Raw genomic sequence first — 21,034 nt, forward strand, 5'->3', positions numbered from 1 at the left:
GCCTGGGTTTCAGGAAGAAAAGGGCTCTTCTTTGATCTTCCTCCAGTAATCTGCTGTTCCTTCAAAGGAACAGAATGCTTGGGTGGTGGAATTCCTGGATTGAGTGTTGGAATTCATGCACCCATTCTTGCACCCTTTCACTGTGTGGATTATTTCCTGTGTCAACACTTGCTTTCAGACCTTTGTCTCTCCAGGTCCTAGTTTTGGAGCCTGAGGTTACTCTTAAAATCTACATGTGATGCAGTTAGAGAAATAACTATACTGACAACTATCATGACCATCTCAGTGAGAGAAGTATAATGCCCATCTCAAATACAGGCAAGGGTTGGGAAGGAGGAGGGTGGTCATCGGTGGTGGGAATGTTGCATTGGTGAAGGGGGTGTTCTGTTTATGACTGAAACCCAACTACAATCATGCTTGTAATCATGGTGTTTAAATAAAGATTTTATATATTTAAAAAAATCTACATGTGAGATTAGAAAGTCAGAAATTAGGGCCAGAGTGGTGGCGTGCGATAGCCTATTACGGACCGCGGTTTGATCTTGGCGTCCCATGTGGTCCCCCAAGCCAGAAGCGATTTCTGAGCACATAGCCAGGAGTAAACCCTGAGTGTCACTGGATAGGCCCAAAAAACAAAAATAAATAAATAAATAAATAAATAAAGTCAGAAATTAGAACTCTAATTCTTGTCCTACACAGGTTGTCCCCAACTATTAGAAGTACCTTGAGAAACTTATTTAATAAGTTTGACAAGACAATTTCTAAACTCCTATTCAAAACATTTTTTCCAACTTTTGGTTATTCTTGGCTCTGCTCCAGGCTTACTCCTTGCCCTACAGTTAAAGAAGTCCTCCTGACAATGTTCAGGTGACCCATATTGCATGCCAGGGATTGAACTTGGGTCAACAGCATACAAGACAAAAGGCAGCCCCCTGTTTCACTTTTTTGTTTTGGGGCTACATCTATCTGTACTACACCCAAACTGGCTTGGTGCTGGGACTGGTGTGTGTGTGTGTGTGTGTGTGTGTGTGTGTGTGTGTGTGTTTTATACAGTACCAACAGTTGAATTGAGGTTCCTTAATGTAAACCATGCACTCGAGCCCTGTGACCCACCCCCCCCCAACTTGTAGACACCTGTCCAACATTCATTTTTTTTTTTGTGGGTTTTTTTTGGGGGGTCACACCCGGCATGGCTCAGGGGATACTCCTGGCTCCATGCTCAGGAATTGCTCCTGGCAGGCACAGGGGACCATATGGGACGCCGGGATTCGAACTGATGACCTTCTGCATGAAAGGCAAACGCCTTACCTCCATGCTATCTCTCCAGCCCCCTGTCCAACATTCTAACTTTAAAATCTCATGAATTTTTTTGGGAGGGGTCACACCCAACAGCGCTCAGGGATTCCTCCTGGCTCTACACTCAGAAATCACTTCTGGCAGGCTCGGGGGCTTAGACAATATGGGATGCCGGGATTCGAACCACCGTCCTTCTGCATGAAGGTAAACGTCCTACCTCCATGCTATCTCTCCAGCCCTAAAATCTCATGAACTTTTACTCAAGTGACACTTGAAAAGTATTTGATGCCATCTTACATAGAACCAAAGAAGTTAGACAGTCAAAGAAGTTACATCTCAGGTACTTAAAGCTAATGTAACTGAGTAGAAGCTATTGTGTATATCAACTTTTATTAGTTTGAGTATTGGTAGAAGTTATGATTAGTTGAAAATAAGCAATCAGCCAGAGTGATAGTACAGCAGAAGGGTATTTGCCTTGGATGCAGCTGACCTGGGTTCAATTCCTGTTATTCCATATGGTCCCCCAAGCTGCAGGGCTATTTCTGAGTGCAGAGCCAGGAATAACCTCTGATGGCACGTTTTTGGGGTGTGCCCCCCCCAAAAAACAAAAACAAAAACAAAAAAGAAGCAATCAGTTTGGGAGTTTGTCGGAAGTAATAGTTATTTGTTTCTAGAGAGCCAAGCCTCCCAAAGACAATTGGAGAGAGCGACGTCTGAAAGACATTCTAAACAACCAAGAGAACTACCATGCTATTTTGGCTGCTGTAAAAGAAACAGAACGAGTCCGTTCAAAAGTTGACTGGGAGCAGCACATGGACAAAGTATGTGTTAATCGTCTTGTGAAATCGAGAGTCCAGGACACCATGCAAGGCTTTATCTTCAACACTGAAGAAAGGCGAAATAAGTAAGGCTCACAAACAAGTGACCTAGCGGAGGAATGTCCCTATTCTTTGGTATTTCTTATTTTAATTAAAATCTGCTTTCTGTGGGCAATCAAATAAAATAGATCACAGATGAGTAGGTATATTGCTTTAAATATCAACTAGACTAATTTAACATCATCTTGCCTTCTAACAAAATGTATGATTACTTCTATACTGAGGTAAAATTTTATAAAATTGAGATGAGTAAAATAGTGCATGTGACTTGAAAGTTAAATTTTGGTCATTTGTTTTTCAGGCTACGTCAACTTTTAGCATCAGAAGAAAATGAATATTTTGCAGAAATGCAATTGAAAGAAGAAACAATTGAGGAAAGAAAAAATAAAATGAAAGAGAAAATAAGTGTATTAAGAGGGGAGAAAGAAAGAGAGAGACAGAATTTCGTAGCTGAGAAGCTAGACCAGCAATTCAGGTAACAATCCAGAAAAGCAAAATCTAAAGTTGCTACATGATAAAAGACTAAAGGACATTAAAATATAAAAACTTACTGTCATCAAGGTCTATGAATTAGTTGTATTTTAAATCAATAATTATATATCATCTAATAATTTAGACAAAGGGCGTGAATTTCATTCCCAAGTAACTGTTTCTCAGAATAATGAGAAAAATGAAATTGTAAGTGGCTTATGCCTCAAACTACCTATTATATTTGGTAGCATTTTAGAAATTTATAGAGAAAACATATATAAGAAATCATAAAACTCCATAGAGAAGTTATGTAACTTGTAAAAATGTTAACAATTGTCAAAATGTTAACAATTTGGGGCCAGAGCGATAGCATAGTGGATAGGGCATGTGGCTTGCACACGCTGACCTGGATTCTATCCCTAGCATCCATATGGTACCCCCTAACCTGCCAGAGTGATTGCTGAGAATAGAGTTAGAAGTAGTCTCTGAATGCTGCTACCTATGGCCCCCAAACCAAAATAAATAATAAAAATTAAAAAAAATTATTAGTAATTTTTTGGGGGGTGAAAGGGAGGTTTACATTCCGATGGTGCCTTATTCCCAGCTCTGTGATGAGGGATCACTCCTAGTGGAGTTTGGGTTATCAGGATTTGGGCCAGGTTGGCTGTGTGCAAGGCATGCACATTAATTCCTGAACTATCTCTCTCATCCTATATATATATAATTTTTTTTCTTTTTGGCCAGGGTAACTCCTAAGTAGTGCTCTGGAGGCCTGGGCCTTCTTTCTCCCAGTGATTCCCAGCCAACTAGACCTGCAGGTCAATGTGATGGTCTGAGGATACGATGTTGCTTGTAGCCTTCAGTGCTGGGGATTAACAGGCAAGCTGAGAGATGCTTGGGGAGATCCAAGGCCACATGCAGGGATGCTCCGGAGCCTCCAATGCTGTACCAGCAAAGCTGGAGGTGGAGGCATGTAGTGCCAGGGATCAAACTGAACCAGGTCAACCACACACAAGACCTAAGCCTTAATACCTATGCTATTTCTTGGGTCCTAGTAGTTATTTTGAAGAAATTCAAATTTCTGATTGCTGTAACTTACAGCAATGGATTTATCTGAAAACAATCATTTTAAATGTTGATAATGCAGATTTTGCCAATTATCTAATACATAGCAACTAACAATTTTAAAGTATGAGTGAAGAGCTGGAAGTAAATTTGACCAAGATTATGAAATCAGGTCCCATTTCAGATTGTTCCTTATTTCCTTCCCCTTCTCTTCCACCTTACTTATGTCATGATTCTCCAGTTGATAGACTTTTCCGTTACTTCCACTTTGGGACTTTTATGAATAAAGCTGTGATTTAACACTTTTTTTTTCTTTCCTTTTTCTTTTTGGACCATACCTGGTGATGCTCAGGATTTATTTATGGCTCCACATTCAGGAATTACTCTTGAAAGGCTCAGGGGACCATATGGATTCTGGTGACAAAACCTGGTTTGGCTGTGAGCAATGCAAACGCCCTACCAACTGTACTATCACTCCAGCTCCATATAGGGTGTCTTTTATATTTATTTATTTATTTATTTATTTATTTATTTAATTTATTTATTTATTTGGTGGCACTTGGGGGTTCTGGCTTTGCACTCAGAAATTGCTCCTGACAGTATTGGGGGACCATATGGGATGCCTGGATTCAAAACTGGATTGGTCCTGGGTTGACCACATACAAAGCAAACACCCTATCCAGTATGCTATTGCTCCGGCCCAGGATGTCTTCTTATTACATAATTAAATAAATTTATTTATTTAGACCATGCCTAGCTGTGCTCAGTGCTTACTCTTGGCTCTGTGCTCAGGGATCACTTTTGGTCGGAGTTCAAGAGCGATATGGGATAGTGGGAATCGAACCCAGATTGGATACATGTAAGACAAGAGTCCTATTCACTGTACTATCGCTCAGTGTCTGGCACTTCCCTTTTTTGCTTCCTTGATAGTATTTGTAATAATACCATTACTGATCCCTTACTACAACCTTGAAAGACATTTATGTTACAGAAGAAACAAGCTCAGATAGGTTGAGGTGACTTTTTCTTTGTATTTGGTGGGTCACAACGGGCAGTACTGAGAGCAATGGTCTATATTGCTCTATATATGGTGCTGGGGATTGAATCTGGGTCGATTGTGTGCCAGGCATTTGCCTCTAACCCCATACTTTCTCTGGATCCATCAGAGATTGAAGTTTGGAGGCAAGGGTCCCTAGGAAATGCCAAAACTAAAAATCAGAAGCCCACTTAGCCTTAACTCCAGGCCCTGTTTCACCACCATGGTGCCCTCCTTCCTTCTGTCCCATCCCGCTTTCCCTACTCAGATGGTCTCCTAGCTCTGTTCATTTTTTTTATGGTGTGACCATGCAGATTGGTGGCTGAGCTGATGAAAGCTCAGTCTCAAAAAAAAAAAAAAAAAAGCTTTTGCCTTTTAAAAAAGTCTCTTTGCAGGGACAACTGTGAGATGCTTCGCAATCAGATGCTGTCTACCCATCAACAGAAGGTGGCCGAGGATCGGAGAGCCCAGATAGCATTTAATGAGGAGTTGAAAAGGCAAAAACTTCTAGAAGAGCAGTTATTCTCCAGGCTCTGGGAGGAAGACCGGTTGGCCAAGGAAATGCGAAATGACGAAGAGAAGCAGCGACAGCGAGAGCTGATGGACAACACACTCCGGATGCTGAATGCTCAGGTCGAAAGCATCCGAGCACAAAGGATGGCAGCTCAGAGACTGAAGGAGGAAGAGGCACTCCTTGTGGTGGGCCTTTTTAAGTGCTTCTCTTTGTGGTGGTCAACCTGGTGGGTCTCCTGGAAAGGTAGCGTGAGGGCCTGGGAGCTTTTATATAGGATCTGGAATGATCACATGGCAGAGCTGTCACATAGTGGTGGGCAACTTGCAGCACTGTTGTGGTTTGGCTGCTTTATCTGAGGCAGAAAAGAAGTGGGATTGTTGCTGGTAATGCCCACCCCCCTGGGCTAATGGCAGTGGGCCCCCTTCTTTGGTAGTGGACAGTATCAGATTCTGTGCAAAGGGCCGTCAAATAGCTTCAGTGACCCTGCAAAGCTGTCACTGGACATGTATGGAAGGAGTAGAGAACGTATCAATTTTATATGACCATAAAGCTTTGAACAACTGATACTTCAACATCATTATCCTGGGAAATCACAAACTTTCAAATTGAACCATAAGAAAAATGTCACTGTTGTATAAGTTAGAGCCCTCTGAAGCTTTCTCTGAGAATTCAGATTTGACTCTGAAGAGTTTTGTAAACATCCAGATATTTTCGCTTCACTACAAAAATCAAATTAGTGGCTCACCCCAAGGCTATATACATAAAATACACTTATACACATTTGCATGCATGAGTGCTCCCATTCACACACACACATACAGACAGACACACACACCTATTCTCTGGTGTGACATGCCTTATGATCCACTTTTGCTCAATACTTCTTGTCCTTGAATAAGTGAGATCTTTTTTCTTTGCTCTGAATAGGTGAGATTTTTTTCCTCTCCTTTTGTTTTTGTTTCGGGTTTATACCTCAGAGTACTAGGGAGCTACTCCTGGCTCAGGGATTGGGGCAGGGGTGTGTGTGTGTGTGTGTGTGTGTGTGTGTGTCTTGTGGTGCCAGGAATCAAGCCTAGGGTTCTCTCATGCAAAGCATGTGCTCCAGCCCTCTGGGCTCCATTTCCAGCCTCAAATGTGTGTGTGTGTGTGGGGGGGGGGGTGAAAGAGGTTCTCACATGGTGGGAGGGGATTCTCGCACCAATTCTCTGAATTTCTGTGAACGAAAATGTAGGTGTTCTGACAATTCTGACAGTTCTGACAGTATCAGAGAGCTTGGCAGACTAGAGGTTAAGGGCTCAGCCTTTGAGATTGCCCAACTTTTGGCAGAGATATTGTTCAATGGATTGAGTGCATGCAGAACACTTTGCATGTTGGTGGCCTGGGGTGGTCCCTGGCACTATCTGCTTCCTCACGCACTACCCAGAGTGACCCCCAAGTATCGCTGACTGTGTCTTAAAAAAAACTGTCGAGGGGCTGGAGAGATAGCATAGAGGCAGGGCATTTACCTATCATGCAGAAGGACGGTGGTTCAAATCCTGGCACCCATATGGTTCCCCGAGCCTGCCAGGAGCAATTTCTGAGCATAAAGTCAGGAGTAACCCCTGAGCGCTGCAGGGTGTGACCCATAAACCAAAAACCAAAAACAAAAACAAAAACAAAACTGTCGAGACTGGAGTAGTGGCACAGCAGTAGGGCGTTTGCCTTGCATGCGGCTGACCTAGGATAGACTATAGTTCTATCCTCTGGCCAGGGGAGAATTCTTCTTTTTTTTTAATATCTTTATTTAAACACCTTGATTACAAACATGATTGTGATTAGGTTTCAGTCATGTAAAGAACACCCCCCTTCACCAGTGCAACATTCCCACCATCAATGTCCCAAATCTCCTTCCCCCCACCCCACCCCCACCTGTACTCTAGACAGGCTTTCCAGTTCCCTCATTCATTCACAAGGTTATGATAGTTCTCAGTGTAGTTATTTCTCTACTGCACTCACCACTCTTTGTGGTGAGCTTCATGTGGTGAGCTGGACCTTCCAGCCCTCCTCTCTTTGTCTCTGAGGATTATTGCAAAAATGTCTTTCATTTTTCTTAAAACCCATAGATGAGTGAGACTATTCTGCATCTATCTCTCTCCCTCTGACTTATTTCATCAGCATGATAGATTCCATGTACATTCATGTATAGGAAAATTTCATGACTTCATCTCTCCTGATGGCTGCATAATATTCCATTGTGTATATGTACCACAGTTTCTTTAACCATTCATCTGTTGAAGGGCATCTTGGTTGTTTCCAGAGTCTGGCTATTGTAAATAGTGCTGCAATATAGGTGTGAAGAAGGGATTTTTGTGTTGTATTCTTGTGTTCCTAGGTATATCCCTAGGAGTGGTATAGCTGGATCATATGGGAGCTCGATTTCCAGTTTTTGGAGGAATCTCCATATCGCTTTCCATAAAGGTTGGACTAGACGACATTCCCACCAGCAGTGGATAAGAGTTCCTTTCTCCACATCTAGGGGCGATTTCTGAGCACACAGCCAGGAGTAACCCCTGAGCATCACTGGGTGTGGCCCAAATCCCCCCCCCCAAAGCTAACTGTCCCACTTCATATGTCAATATCTGTTTATAGAACAAAATACTTTTCATTAAAAAGAAAGGTTTTTATGAATCCCTTTTAGATTAGATATTTTGCCAGAACATGTTAATCTCAGAACATTGCTTAGAATAAACTAAAATAAGTTTTTGGGTTTTTTTTTGTTTTTTGTTTTTTTTTTTTAGTTTTGGGCCTACAGGGATTACTCCTGGCGCTGCACTCAGAAACTCCTGGCAGGCTTGGGGGACCATATAGGATGCTGGGGATTTAACTTGGACCCATCCCAGGTCAGCAGTGTGCAAGGCAAGGCAGTGTGATAGGCAGACAGAGCTGTGGAGTTACTCAGGACTCCGTGTTGACAACCCTTGGTGTGTTCTCAGCCAGAAGCTCTCAGTACTTCTTTCTCTGAAGCTTTTGCAGAAGCTTCATTGCTAGGCAAGTTTGGTTGAATTACGCTTCATTTCCTGGCTCATTGTGAATGAATCCAGACTCAGCCACTGTCCATCCTGGAAGCTGAGGGCTAGAACTTCAAGTTTCACTACAGAGTAGGCCCTTCTGGTGAAAGGCACAACCCTGGTTCTATCTGGGGTCCCAGCAGTCGTGAGCTCTTTAGGGGATCAAAGACAGTCTTACCTTTGGAGCTTCCCAAGGAATCACATACCAGGAACTGGTAAGAACCACCTATCTTCTTTGTTAAGCCCAATCTTTTGTTTTCTTCCCTTTAAAAGTTTTTTTATTTTGGAGTGCTGGAGTTATAGCATAGTGGGTAGGGCATTTGCCTTGCACAAGGGTGACCCGGGACAGACCTGGGTTCGATCCTTTCATTCCATATGTTCCCCCCGAGTACCAGGAGCGGTTTCTGAGTGCAGAGCCAGGAGTAGGCCCTGAGTGCCACTGGGTGTAGTCCCCCCAAACCAAAACAAAGCAAATAAAAAAAATTTCCATTTTGGGAGTAAGGTAGGAGTGGGAAAATAATTTTTGCTTCACAAGAAATGACTTCAAAACAGTGAAGAGTTTCTATGTACTTTTATATATAGGTATTCTTATATATACCTTAAGATATACTTTTTGTTTGTTTGTTTTTGTTTTTGGGTCACACCCAGCAGCGCTCAGGGGCTACTCCTGACTCTATGCTCAGAACTTGCTCCTGTCAGGCTCAGGGACCACATGGTATGCCGGGGATTCAAACCACTGTCCTTCTGCATATGAGGCAAACACCCTACCTCCATGCTATCTCTCCAGTCCCTAGATATACTTTTTATATATGTATACCTTTAAATATACCTTTTACCTTTACATACACATTACATTTTATAAATATCTTATATATACCTTTATATATAACTATTTGTCATGTATTATAAATATATCATATTTATATATAATATTTATCCTATGTTATATTTATTCTATATCCTTTATATATCATATTTATCATAGCTTTTCATTTATAATATATGCATATAATTTAAAGACCATAAACTTATCTGTTTACTACTGTTATAGTAGTTTAAAGTTATCCTTTGGTTAGCTGAAATAAAATATTTTTTGGACTTCATCAGTCAGGTTTTATATCTACTGTTTTAGGGAAAGGATATAGTTTTATGAACTATTATCATGTAGATTTATTAAAATCACTGTCAGAAATCATAGAATTGCCTATAGAAATCTATAGAATTGTCCCATCACCCAAAGATACTCCTTCCAATCATTCCTTTATACTTCCATCTTCCTTCAACCATAACCATTATTATGATCTTTATCGCTATTTGTTACATCAGGAATGTTATCCATGGGCCCGGAGAGATAGCACAGCAGCATTTGCCTTGCAAGCAGCCGATCCAGTACCAAAGGTGGTTGGTTCGAATCCTGGTGTCCCATATGGTCCCCCGTGCCTGCCAGGAGCTATTTCTGAGCAGACAGCCAGGAGTCACCCCTGGGCACCGCAGGGTGTGGCCCAAAAACCAAAAAAAAAAAGGAATGTTATCCAGGCTAAACCTCTTTAATGTTTTATTTCAACATTTTCAAATGCACAGAAAGGAAACCAGTAAGATAACCAGCTGTTATCTCGCCCTAACTCAGTTTATAGATGTGTATATATACATATCTATATGAACATATATATACATAGTTTTTTTAATGTAGGTACCATTATTTATAGTACTGTTACCATTAATATTTCAGGGATAAAGAATTGCTACACTGATACACCCACAGTGTGTCAGTGTTACTTTTCATCTTCTACTCACCCCTGCTAGGCCAACTCTCAGGGCCTATTATCATTGGTCTCTGTGTCCACAGTCAGAAGCTTTATTCCCTTGTTATATATCTTTATACGTCCTGTGTGAATGAAGTCATTTAATATTTGTCCTCACTTTTGACTCATGGGCGCCACTTGCGACCCCCGAAGGGAGACCCCTGACCCGCAGGAGTTGTTGGAAAAGGGGTCGCTAGTTATTCGTAGGTTTCTTGAGCAGCTCCGGTCTTTTGCTGTAACAAAACTGTAAGAAGTTAATAGGAACAGGCTCAGGACAACTTATGCTGATCAAGAGCAAGTTTATTGGGGCATATATTGCTTATATAGAGAGAGCGCACGAAGGGGGCATGTCCAGCCTGTTAATCAGGCTTGAAACAAGGGCTTAATCCAAATAAGGCAAGGTCTAACAGCTTATCTCTAAATTTTTCTGTTGCTTCATCTTAACCGTACATTTTTTTCTACATAGCTTAACGGCAGGAAATGGGGAAGGGGAAAGAGGGGAGTTAGTGGAGCTTAACGGCAGGAAATGGCCTTGAAGCTGATTGGCTCTTGCGAGTAGTGGCTAGGGTTCAGTAGATGTTATCTCTCTTAGCTTTCCACTTCTCCAGGCCATCTGGTGAAATAATTTTGTGTATATTTAACTTTTGTGGTGAGCTATTTCCTTTGTGCCCTGAGCTTGTGTCCAACAGACACGTAGGCAAGACAAAATGGTCTCAAAGACTCCATTTTGCTCTAGGTCCACACAGCTTCCCACATGTGTCCACAGTCAGAAGCTTTATTCCCTTGTTATATATCTTTATACGTCCTGTGTGAATGAAGTCATTTAATATTTGTCCTCACTTTTGACTCATGGTACTCACTGCAATAGCTTTAAATTCCATCCAGATTTCAGGGCACTTAGACACGGTTGTTTCTAGATCTGGGTTATTCTGAATAATGCTATAGTGAACACAGGAGTGCAAACATATTTTAAAATTAGTGTTTTTGTGTTCTTGCAGTTGATGCCAAGTAACTGAATCACTGGATCATATGACAGCTCAGTTCTTAAATTTTTTTTTGGGGGGGGGCCACACCCTGTGCCACTCAGGAGCTACTCCTGGCTCTGTGCTCAGAAATCGCCCCAGCTCAAAATACCATATGGGATACTGGGGATCGAACCCATGTCTGTCCTGGGTCAGCGACGTGCAAATGCCCTACCACTGTACTACCACTCCAACCCTCTGTTCTTAATTTTTTGAGAAGTCTTCAAACTGTTTTTCATAGAGTCAAACCAGACAAATGGCATTCCAATAACTGTGGATAAGAGGGTCCTTTTCCCCACATCCCTGTCAGCACTGGTTATTTTCTTACTTTCTTTTTTTAAAGAATGATTTAATCATAATGATGTGAAGTGATGCCTATTGCCATTTTGATTGGCATTTCTCTAATGCTAAATGATAAAGAACACCTTTTCTATTGGCCATCTTTATGTCTCATGGGGAAAGTGTCTGTTCAGTCTGTTCAGCATCTATTCCCTTTTGTTTTTTGTTTGTTTCTAGCTACACCTGATGGTACTCAGTGCTCAGGGGTCATCATTCCTGAGGGTGTTTGGGGAACCAAATGAGATGCTAGGGATCAAACCTGGGCCAGCCACATGCAAGGCAAATGTCCAATCCACTGTGCTATCACTCTGGACCCTTTATTCCCATTTTTATTTATGAGATGCTTTTAAATTTTGCAAGTGTCAAAGTTTGTGAGTGGCTATTAGGCCTTTTCAGATGTGTGGTGAGTGACTATCTCCTTCCACTCATAAAAAAGCAGGATATTTTTTATTCTCATTTTGTCAGAAAACTTTTAGTTTGATATCATCCCATTTGTTTAATTTTGCTTGTTTTCTTAGCCAATGGCAATGAATATTAAAGATGTTTCTGAAGTCAATTCATGAAGAGTTCTATTTTTCCTCATGTTTTGTGGTTTTCGGTATAATATTAAGGACTATATATATATATATATATATATATATATATATATATATATATTGGTTTTTGGATCACACCTAGCAGTGTGCAGAAGCTACTCCTGGCTCAACACTCAGAAATCGCTCCTGGCAGGCTTGGGGGACCATATGGGATGCTGGGATTCGAACCACCGTCTTTCTGCATTCAAGGCAAATGCCCTACCTCCATGCTATCTCTCCAGCCCCTAGTTTCTATTTTTTAAGACAATCCTCAGACATATTTTCCCCTAAATGCATCTCAAGCAATAAACATTTTCTTTTGTTTGGGGAGGAGGCCTTACAAGCAGTATTTGCTTGGAAGATTCTATGCTGGATCTGCTGCTAGGGCACTGTGTTGTGTGGTGCGACCCCCAGTGGGGACCCCCAACCAGCGAGAGTGAGGTGATGAGGGTTGCTAGTAATTCGTGGGTCTTCTCGAGCAGAGCCGATCTATAAAGCAAACTTTAGAGGTTAGACAAGAAAGGCTCAAGACTGGCCTAGTCAACCATTCCCCAGGAACCCTTGCCTCGGGCCACACTGTAGATAATTCCAACTCCCCCCACTATGACTGGCCTTCATTTAGAGCATTTTTAAACCACTATCCCTTTTATGTTTGTCCCGGACCCCACCATGATCACTCACTTAATTCTTTGTTTGTTTTTTTTTGTTTTGTTTTGTTTGTTTTTTTTTTTTTTTTTGGTTTTTTGGGCCACACCCTGCGGTGCTCAGGGGTTACTCACTTAATTCTAAGTGCGGGCATCACGCTGATTTTTTTTGTAAGTCCTGGGGCTGTGAGACCACTGGAGATGCAGATTGGAACCCATCTTCCACTTGGGACTATATAACAGTCTCTCATAAAATTAAAACCAACAAAAAACCTTGGGCAACCTCCGATCTCCCTGACATCCATGGGTGCCAGCACAATTCCGCCGCCTGGTGTAACCCTCTAGTCATTACATGCACTCAAGCCAGCAAAAAACAATCCTGGCCTCGGTAATTGGAGTGGGGCCTTTGCCTTTATAAAGAAAAGTATGACCAAGGTCTTACCTTTTCTATTAAACTTCTAAAAGAAGCCCCCAATTTTAGACCCATTGCCATTGGCCCAAACAAGTTCCTGCACCCGCACAACCCCCCTGCTGCTCCGGCACACCCTGCAGCCCCAGCCCCGGCCCCAGTTAACCCCTTCTCTCCTGATGCCACTGATGCCACCAGCGTCTTTCAGCCCACCCTTCCTTCCGGACCTCTATCCTCCTCGCAGCTTATCCTTAATATGGTCAACGCCTCGGCCACCACCATCACCGATCCTGCCTATCAACAATGCTGGATTTGTTATTCTTCTCAACCACCCTTCTACGAAGGAGTTGCTGTTTTTTGGCGAGCCTGAATATCTCCACGATGTCGACAGACTCCGCTGGGACTCTGAGTCCCAACAGGGAATAACTCTGGGATAAGTACTGGGTGTCGGACTTTGCCTTTTGGGACCCCATATGCTCCCTCCCGTTCAATTAATGGACATCTGTAACCAAACTATCACTGTTTCCAATGCTACACAGTATGTACAAGCCCCCATTTCCACTTATTTTGCATGCTCCTCTGGTTTAACTCCTCATATTGTTACTGATGTTTTCCTTGCCCATCAGATTATTGTGTTTTAGTTTTGCTTCTCCCCCACCTCTCTGTTCATCCCAAGGAAGATTTGTTGTTTTCCACCTCTGATACCTCCTTGCATAAGCATAAGCGAGAACCTGTCACTGCCATTACCCTTGCTGTTCTTTTAGGCCTTGGCGCTGCAGGCGCTGGCACCGGAATTTACTCTCTCATTAGTTCCCAAAATAATTTCTACCTCCTCTCTAAAGCCGTTGATAGAGATATACAGGAACTTAAACAGGGCCTGAAATACCTTACTGAAACAGTTGGTTCCCTTGCAGAAATGGTGCAGCAAAACCGCCATGGTTTAGATCTGGCCTTTTTGAGGGAGGGGGGAGTTTGTGCCGCCCTTAAAGAAGAATGCTGCTTTTTTAAAGATAAACTTGGCTTAGTTAAAGATAGCAAATGACGTGTGGAAGAAAGTCTAGAGGAAAGAAAAAGAGAGAAAAAGACGAATCCTGGTACCAAAATTGGTTTTCTACTTCACCCTGGCTATCTACGTTGCTGCCTAGCCTATTAGGACCTTTCATTGGCTTTTTGCTGCTTATTTCCTTTGACCCCTGGGCATTCCGTCGCCTCACAAGTTTTGTTAAGAATCAGGTTGATGAGGCTACCAAACGCTCTGTAGAGGTTCACTATCAGCAGCTCTCTCAGCATGACCCCGAAGGACACGAAGTTGTGGATAGTCCTGCATTTCAGCCACTGAGCTTTCAGGAGCTTGAATACCTGGCCAAGTGCCCGTGTTCACTCTGCTCTAGGCTGTGGAGATGCTTAAGACGGGGATAGCTTGGTGCCAGACACTGGGAGCAAACATGGCCCCCTAAACGTTGCCGGCAAAACCTAATTTGAACCTTTTCTCGCCATGTCCAGAACTGGAATCACACCAAGTAACCTAAGACAGGCACTCCACCCATCTGCTCATTTTTTACTATATAGAGAAGGGGGATCTATGGGGGGCTGATGGAGCCTAGAACAAAATGGAGGCTCACAAACCTCTAGCATTGCTGTCCACGTGACAGGAGGCACATATGCTCCAGGAACAGAGGAAATGGCTAACCACTAAAAGTTAAAATAATACAGCGTGGCCTTGCTACTTAGCCAGGAGGAAGTTACTCTAGACAGAACAATTCACCATTGTATAGGATAAAGATTTATAAGCCCTTTTGACCATTTGTGCCCTGACATTTTATAGTAGTTCTTTTCATACTTGCTAAGTAAAGTTTTTGTGACAGTTTACGTATTTGGTGCCCCTTTAAGCAAACAAGATGTTCTTTTAAGATAATGTTTGAAATGTTGACTCATGAGCTTGCCTAAAGTCCTCCTCCTATAGAAAGGGTAAACCCTTTCTATTTCCTGCCCCCGGCTTAGGCAGATAAACACTTACAAGAATGTAACCAGTGAAAAAGTACTGAAAAACAAGTTGTTCATTGCCTTGTTTGGAATACTCCTTTGCCCAAAGAGTGATTGACATGTTTGCAACGCCCTGCATTTTGCTTTCTGTATAAAAGCTAGCCACACCCTGAAATGAACGCTTTTGAGCAGCGTGAGTTGTCTTAAGCCTCCTTCTTTCTAACCTCTCAAGTTTGCTTCATAGATCGGCTATGCTCGAGAAGACCCATGGATTACTAGCGACCTTCATCTCCATACCCCCTCGGGTTGGGGATCCCCATTGGGGGTCGCAGTGTAGACTACTCAAGAGCCCTCAGTGTACTTAGGGGCCTCCAGGACTGCATTCCACAATGCTTTTGGGATTCCAAGGCTATACTTGGCACTACTCAAGTGGCCATGTGGTGCCAGGGATCAAATTATCACCTAAACTCATCAGCAAGCTTCCATCCTCTAAATTATCTACGTTTGGAGCCAGGAGTGGCCCTCAAGCACTGAACTGGGAACAGCCCCTGAGCACTTTTGGGTGTTCACTCTGCCGATAATATTCAAATCTAGATATACAAAAGAATAAACTCTGGGGGGCTGGAAAGATAGCACGGAGGTAAGGCGTTTGCCTTGCATGCAGAAGAAAGGTGGTTCAAATCCTGCCATCCCATATGATCCCTGGAGCCTGCAAGGAGTGATTTCTGAGTGTAGAGCCAGAGTAACCCCTGAATGCTGCCAGGTGTGACCCAAAAACAAAACAAAACAAAAAAAGTAGTTCCCCTTATTTGCAGGGGCTGTTTCCAATAGCTAAGGAATGCATAGAACCTCATATAGTGTCACTTCCATCTCCACTCTTTTTTCTTATAGAAACATGCCTAGGAAAAAGAAATTTATAATTAGTCACAGAGAGATATTAGTAACAATATTTTTAAATATTAATGATTTTGATAACTAATTTAAATAAAATATATATGAGTTATGTGAATGTGGTTTATGCCTACATGTCTCAAAATATCTTTGTAGGGGCCGGAGAGATAGCATGGAGGTAAGGCGTTTGCCTTTTTTTTTTTTTTTTTTTTTTTTTGGTTTTTGGGCCACACCCGGTGACGCTCAGGGGTTACTCCTGGCTATGTGCTCAGAAGTTGCTCCTGGCTTGGGGGGCCATATGGGTCGCCGGGGGATCGAACCGCGGTCCGTCCTAGGCTAGCACAGGTAAGGCAGGCACCTTACCTTTAGCGCCACCGCCCGGCCCCAAGGCTTTTGCCTTTCATGCGTGAGGTCATCGGTTCGAATCCCAGCGTCCCATATGGTCCCCCGTGCCTGCCAGGAGCAATTTCTAACCCCTGAGCACTGCCAGGTGTGACCCAAAAAACACACAAAAATATCTTTGTATATGTAATATGTATATATTTAATTTTTGTTTGTAATATTTTAAACCATGGTTGAATAATGTAGATAACTTTAAATATTTGTTTTTGTTTTTGTTTTTTGGGCCACATCCAATGATGCTCAGAGGTTACTCTTGGCTATGTGCTCAAAAATCAGAAATTGCTCCTGGCTTGGGGGACCATATGGGATGCCCGGGGATTGAACTGTGGTCCATCCTAGGCTAGCGCACAAAGCAGACGCCTTATGGCTTGTGCCAATGCTCCGGCTGCAGTAACTTTAAATCTTGAAAAGAGAAAACATATGTAAGGAATGAATAATTGTATCCCAAAATGTTAAGAGTGGTGGTGGGGTGATTGGCATTAGAATTAATGGTAATTTATTTTTATATATTTTTGCATTTTGAACTTTACGACTATCTCTAATTTTACAATCATGCATACACACACACACACACACACACACACACACACAGAAGTTTTACAAGGGCTTACTGTTACATCTATCACCAGAAGGCCAGTTTTTATTTCTTAAATCCAGATGTGTGAGTGATTCCAATAAATTGTTTATCCTCGTTTCTAAAATAAAATTTATTAACTGGCTCTATCTAATGATACTGATGCCTTGTCTTCCTTATTATACTTTAGGAAAATGAGATTACACAGTTAAAGCATGAGGATGAAATAGAAAAGCTAAAGAAACTAAAGGCAAGACAGGAAACTCGGAGCAGCTTACACAAAGCCCTCCAAGAGAAGATGGAGCGAGTGCAGCAGGAATTCCAAGAACAACAGGATCTGGACATGAAGCTCGTGCAGAATGCCCTCCGAGACATAGAGGAAGAGACTGGTCAAAAGAAGCAAAGGAAAGTAAGCAGCTAAGTGCCTATCTCATGATGGGTGACCATCTAGTAGCCATCCACCATCCACTGCCAGAAACCAATTGTCCTGCTCCAAGTGTGGCTGAGGGCTGACAGCATCAGAGAGGAGCAGTGAATTAGAAATCCCCTCCACTCCAGAATCCAGATCTCCAAAGTTAAAGCATGGAGGCTCAAGAAATTGTTGTTTTTATTTAGTTAGTTAGTTTTTGGGTCACTCCCCGCAGTGCTCTTGGGTTACTCCTGGCTCTGAGCTCAGAAATCCCTCCTGGCAGGCACAGGGGACCATATGGGATGCTGGGATTCAAACCTCCATCTGTCCTGGATCGGCTGAGTGCAAGGCATATGCCTACTGCTGTGCTATCTCTCCGGCCCTGAAATCAGTGTTTTTAAAAGCTCCCCCAATGGTTCTGAGGGTCAATGAATCTTGAGAACTCCTGTAGTATTGCGTGGTGTTTGTTAGCCCGGTATCTGCAACATGAGGTCATGGGGAGTGGGACGATTTAGTAACCTTTGAAGTTGAAGGGAGATCGCACTAAGTCTGTGATTGGCCCTTGGTGAATTAAGTAAGCATTGGATCTTAGCAGATAGGCAAGTTTAGACTGGTAAAGAGAGCAGAGAAATGTATTCCCTTACCTGTTCCTCTGAAATCTATATAGATTGCTTAAGAATATTGTACTTAAAAAATAAAAAGAATATTGTACTTTTTACTTTAAGTACTTTTGTTTTGAAAAAAGAAAATTACAGAGCCAGGGAGATAGCACAAGGATTTAAGGGCAGTTTGTATGTAGTTGATCCTGGTTCAATTCACAGGCCCATTTCCTGCATGAGTCCTCCTGAACACCATTGTGTGTGACCCTGGTAGTCCCTGGCAGTGCAGAGTCCAAGTACCACCTCCTCCTAAAAATAGACTTTAATTTCAGACAGGGTTTACTTATTTGCTATGGGGACCTATTAGATTACTGATCCTACCTTACTCAGTATTCATACTCTACCCTAGGGTATGATCTGGTTATAAGATTACTGAATTTCCCCTACTTGGTATTCCTCCTTCACCCTAGGGTGTACCCTAGTTCTTATGAATAAAAGCATGAAATTCAGAAGGAGGGGCTCATTCTTCTCCACTAAGCTGCTTTCCTTCTTAGATGCAGAAAAAAGGCTGTGTGGTGGGATTCCTGGCTTGACGGTTGGATTTCCTGAAACTGTCCTTGCACCCTTTCACTGTGTGGATTATTTCCTGTGTTGACTTTGCTTCCAGACCTGTGTCTCACCAGGTTCTCATTTTGGAGCCTGGGGTTCTGACTATAGGTTCCCTCAAGGGAACCATTCTGAGCTGTAGGCCACTAAGGGTCACATTGTGGTTATGGTGTTTGCACAGGGATATCACACACTTGGCACAGTGCTCAGCTATCTTTATTTTGGGGCTTCATATGGCTGTGTTCATGCTTATTCCTGGCTCTGTGGTCATAATCAGTTCTATTAGGGTTCAGGGAACTATCTGTGCTGTTGGGAGACAAAATGAGGGTTAGCCACTTGTAAGGAAAGTATCCCTGTGTTATCTCTATGTTCTCTACTCATGTATCTTTTTTTCTCTTAAGTTTTTGGGTCATATCTGGCAATACTCAGGGGTTACTCCAGGTTATATGTTCAGTAATTACTCCTGGAGGGGGGGGGCTCTGGGACCATATGACATTCTGGGGATCAAATCTAGGTTTGCTGCATTCAAGACAAAGGCCCTGCTTGCTGTACCATCTCTCCAACTCTGCTCATGTGTCTTTAGTTGTGGTACTTGGCAGGACTCACAGTGCTGCAGTGCTAATATGTAGTGGCTGGCGACACCAGAGAACACATACTCTTCTGTGATGCCTGAACTCCCAGGAGCATGCATAACTCATCTGGCAGTTCTAGGAATGGAGCCTTTTGCCATTGCTGCAAAGCATGAGGCCATTGAAATAACCAGGGGCCCCTGGTAATTGAATCTTTTGCCTCTCCCTCCTGCAAACTTTAGAAGCATTTTGCCAGTGTCCATAAAATACATTGCTGAGGTTTGAACTAAGATTCCATTAAATTTATATTCTAAATTGGGACGGAGACATTTTGACATTATTGAAAAAAAATTTTACTCATCCTGAATATTGTTTTCACACTTAAGGATTTTGCTAATACAAAGTGACTTTTTTTTTAAACGTCCCATAGGAAGAGATGAAAAGAGAGCAGAAGCTATATAATCAATATCTAGCCCAACGGCACGAGGAAGAAAGAGCTCATGAGAAAGAACTAGACAAAATGTTAGAGGAAGAGAAAGAAAAGAAAATGGCTGAGAAGGAGAGGGAGCTGAGACTCGAAAAGGAGGCAAGGAAACAACTTCTGAACGAGGTCATGTGTACGAGAAGACTTCAAGTCCAAGAGAAGTGTAAGCAAATGAATGACAATGTTACTTAGTTAAGCCTTACGTCAATGTAAGAGGCAGTCCAAATCATTAGTTTAAGTGGGCATCCTGTGTGATAAACTATGAGGGAAATAAAAAGGATCAAGGGTAGCTCCTTGTTTTGACTTACCTAGTGGAACTTAAACAAAGCATAGTTGTTTTGTTTTTGGGTCATACCCGGCAGCACTGGGGGGGGGGGGAGGTTACTCCTGGCTTTGTGCTCAGAAGAAATCACTCCTGGCATGCACCAGGGACAATATGGGATGCTGGGATTCAAATCAGGGTTCGTCCTGTGTTGGCTGCATGCAAAGCAAATGCCCTACCGCTGTACCTTCTGTCTGGCCCATAAGCATAGTTTTATATTGCAGCACATTCTGAGCATACCTAAAGGAGAAATTCTCCAGATTAAGAGCCGAATATCCTCTAAGTGTTCTGTGTGCTTTAGAGAATGACAGCCTGGACACAGATATATATCTCCCTTTCTCCCTTTAATCTGTACCTCTGTCCTTTCTCTCTTTTTAAAAAATAATTGACTTGGGGCCGGCGCAGTGGCGCTAGAGGTAAGATGTCTGCCTTGCTAGCACTAGCCTAGGACGGACATCGGTTCGATCCCCCCGGCATCCCATATGGTCTCTCAAGCCAGGAGCGACTTCTGAGCGCATAGCCAGGAGTAACCCCTGAGCGTTACCGGGTATGGCCCAAAAACCAACCAACCAAACAAACAAACAAACAAAAACAAAAAAAAACCAAAAAAAAACTTTATTTATAGACTATGTGTCACAGAGTTGACATAGTTGATCATAATAAATTTGTTTCCAGGTAAGTGGGAGTGAAATGAGAGAGAGAGAGAGAGAGAGAGAGAGAGAGAGAGAGAGAGAGAAAAGAAAGAAAGAAAGAAAGAGAGAGAGAAAGAGAGAGAGAGAGAGAAAGAAAGAAAGAAAGAAAGAAAGAAAGAAAGAAAGAAAGAAAGAAAGAAAGAAAGAAAGAAAGAAAGAAAGAAAGGAAAGAAGGAAGGAAGGAAGGAAGGAAGGAAGGAAGGAAGGAAGGAAGGAAGGAAGGAAGGAAGGAAGAAGGGAGGGAGGGAGAGAGGAAGGAAGGAAGGAAGGAAGGAAGGAAGGAAGGAAGGAAGGAAGGAAAGAAGAAAGAAAAAAAGAAGAAAGAACAGCAACTAGAAAATTTGTGAAAATCATTGTATCTCTCAATGAAACCATTAAGTCATTTTTCAGAACTTTTCAGAACTC

General features: G+C 42.5%; 1 protein-coding gene across 1 annotated transcript in view; it reads left to right on the forward strand.

Annotated features, from left to right (window-relative positions):
* The window catches only part of CFAP53 (cilia and flagella associated protein 53), a 34,125-nt gene that overhangs the window by 6,364 nt on the left and 6,727 nt on the right, over positions 1 to 21,034 (forward strand). Inside the window, exons 2-6 of the mRNA XM_049781679.1 lie at positions 1,971 to 2,200; positions 2,476 to 2,649; positions 5,142 to 5,445; positions 17,139 to 17,357; positions 19,562 to 19,778. Of these exons, the coding sequence (XP_049637636.1) occupies positions 1,971 to 2,200; positions 2,476 to 2,649; positions 5,142 to 5,445; positions 17,139 to 17,357; positions 19,562 to 19,778 (1,144 nt within the window). The remainder of the gene's footprint in view (positions 1 to 1,970; positions 2,201 to 2,475; positions 2,650 to 5,141; positions 5,446 to 17,138; positions 17,358 to 19,561; positions 19,779 to 21,034) is intronic.

The sequence above is a fragment of the Suncus etruscus genome, chromosome 10, assembly GCF_024139225.1.
Source record: "Suncus etruscus isolate mSunEtr1 chromosome 10, mSunEtr1.pri.cur, whole genome shotgun sequence".
NCBI lineage: Eukaryota > Metazoa > Chordata > Mammalia > Eulipotyphla > Soricidae > Suncus > Suncus etruscus.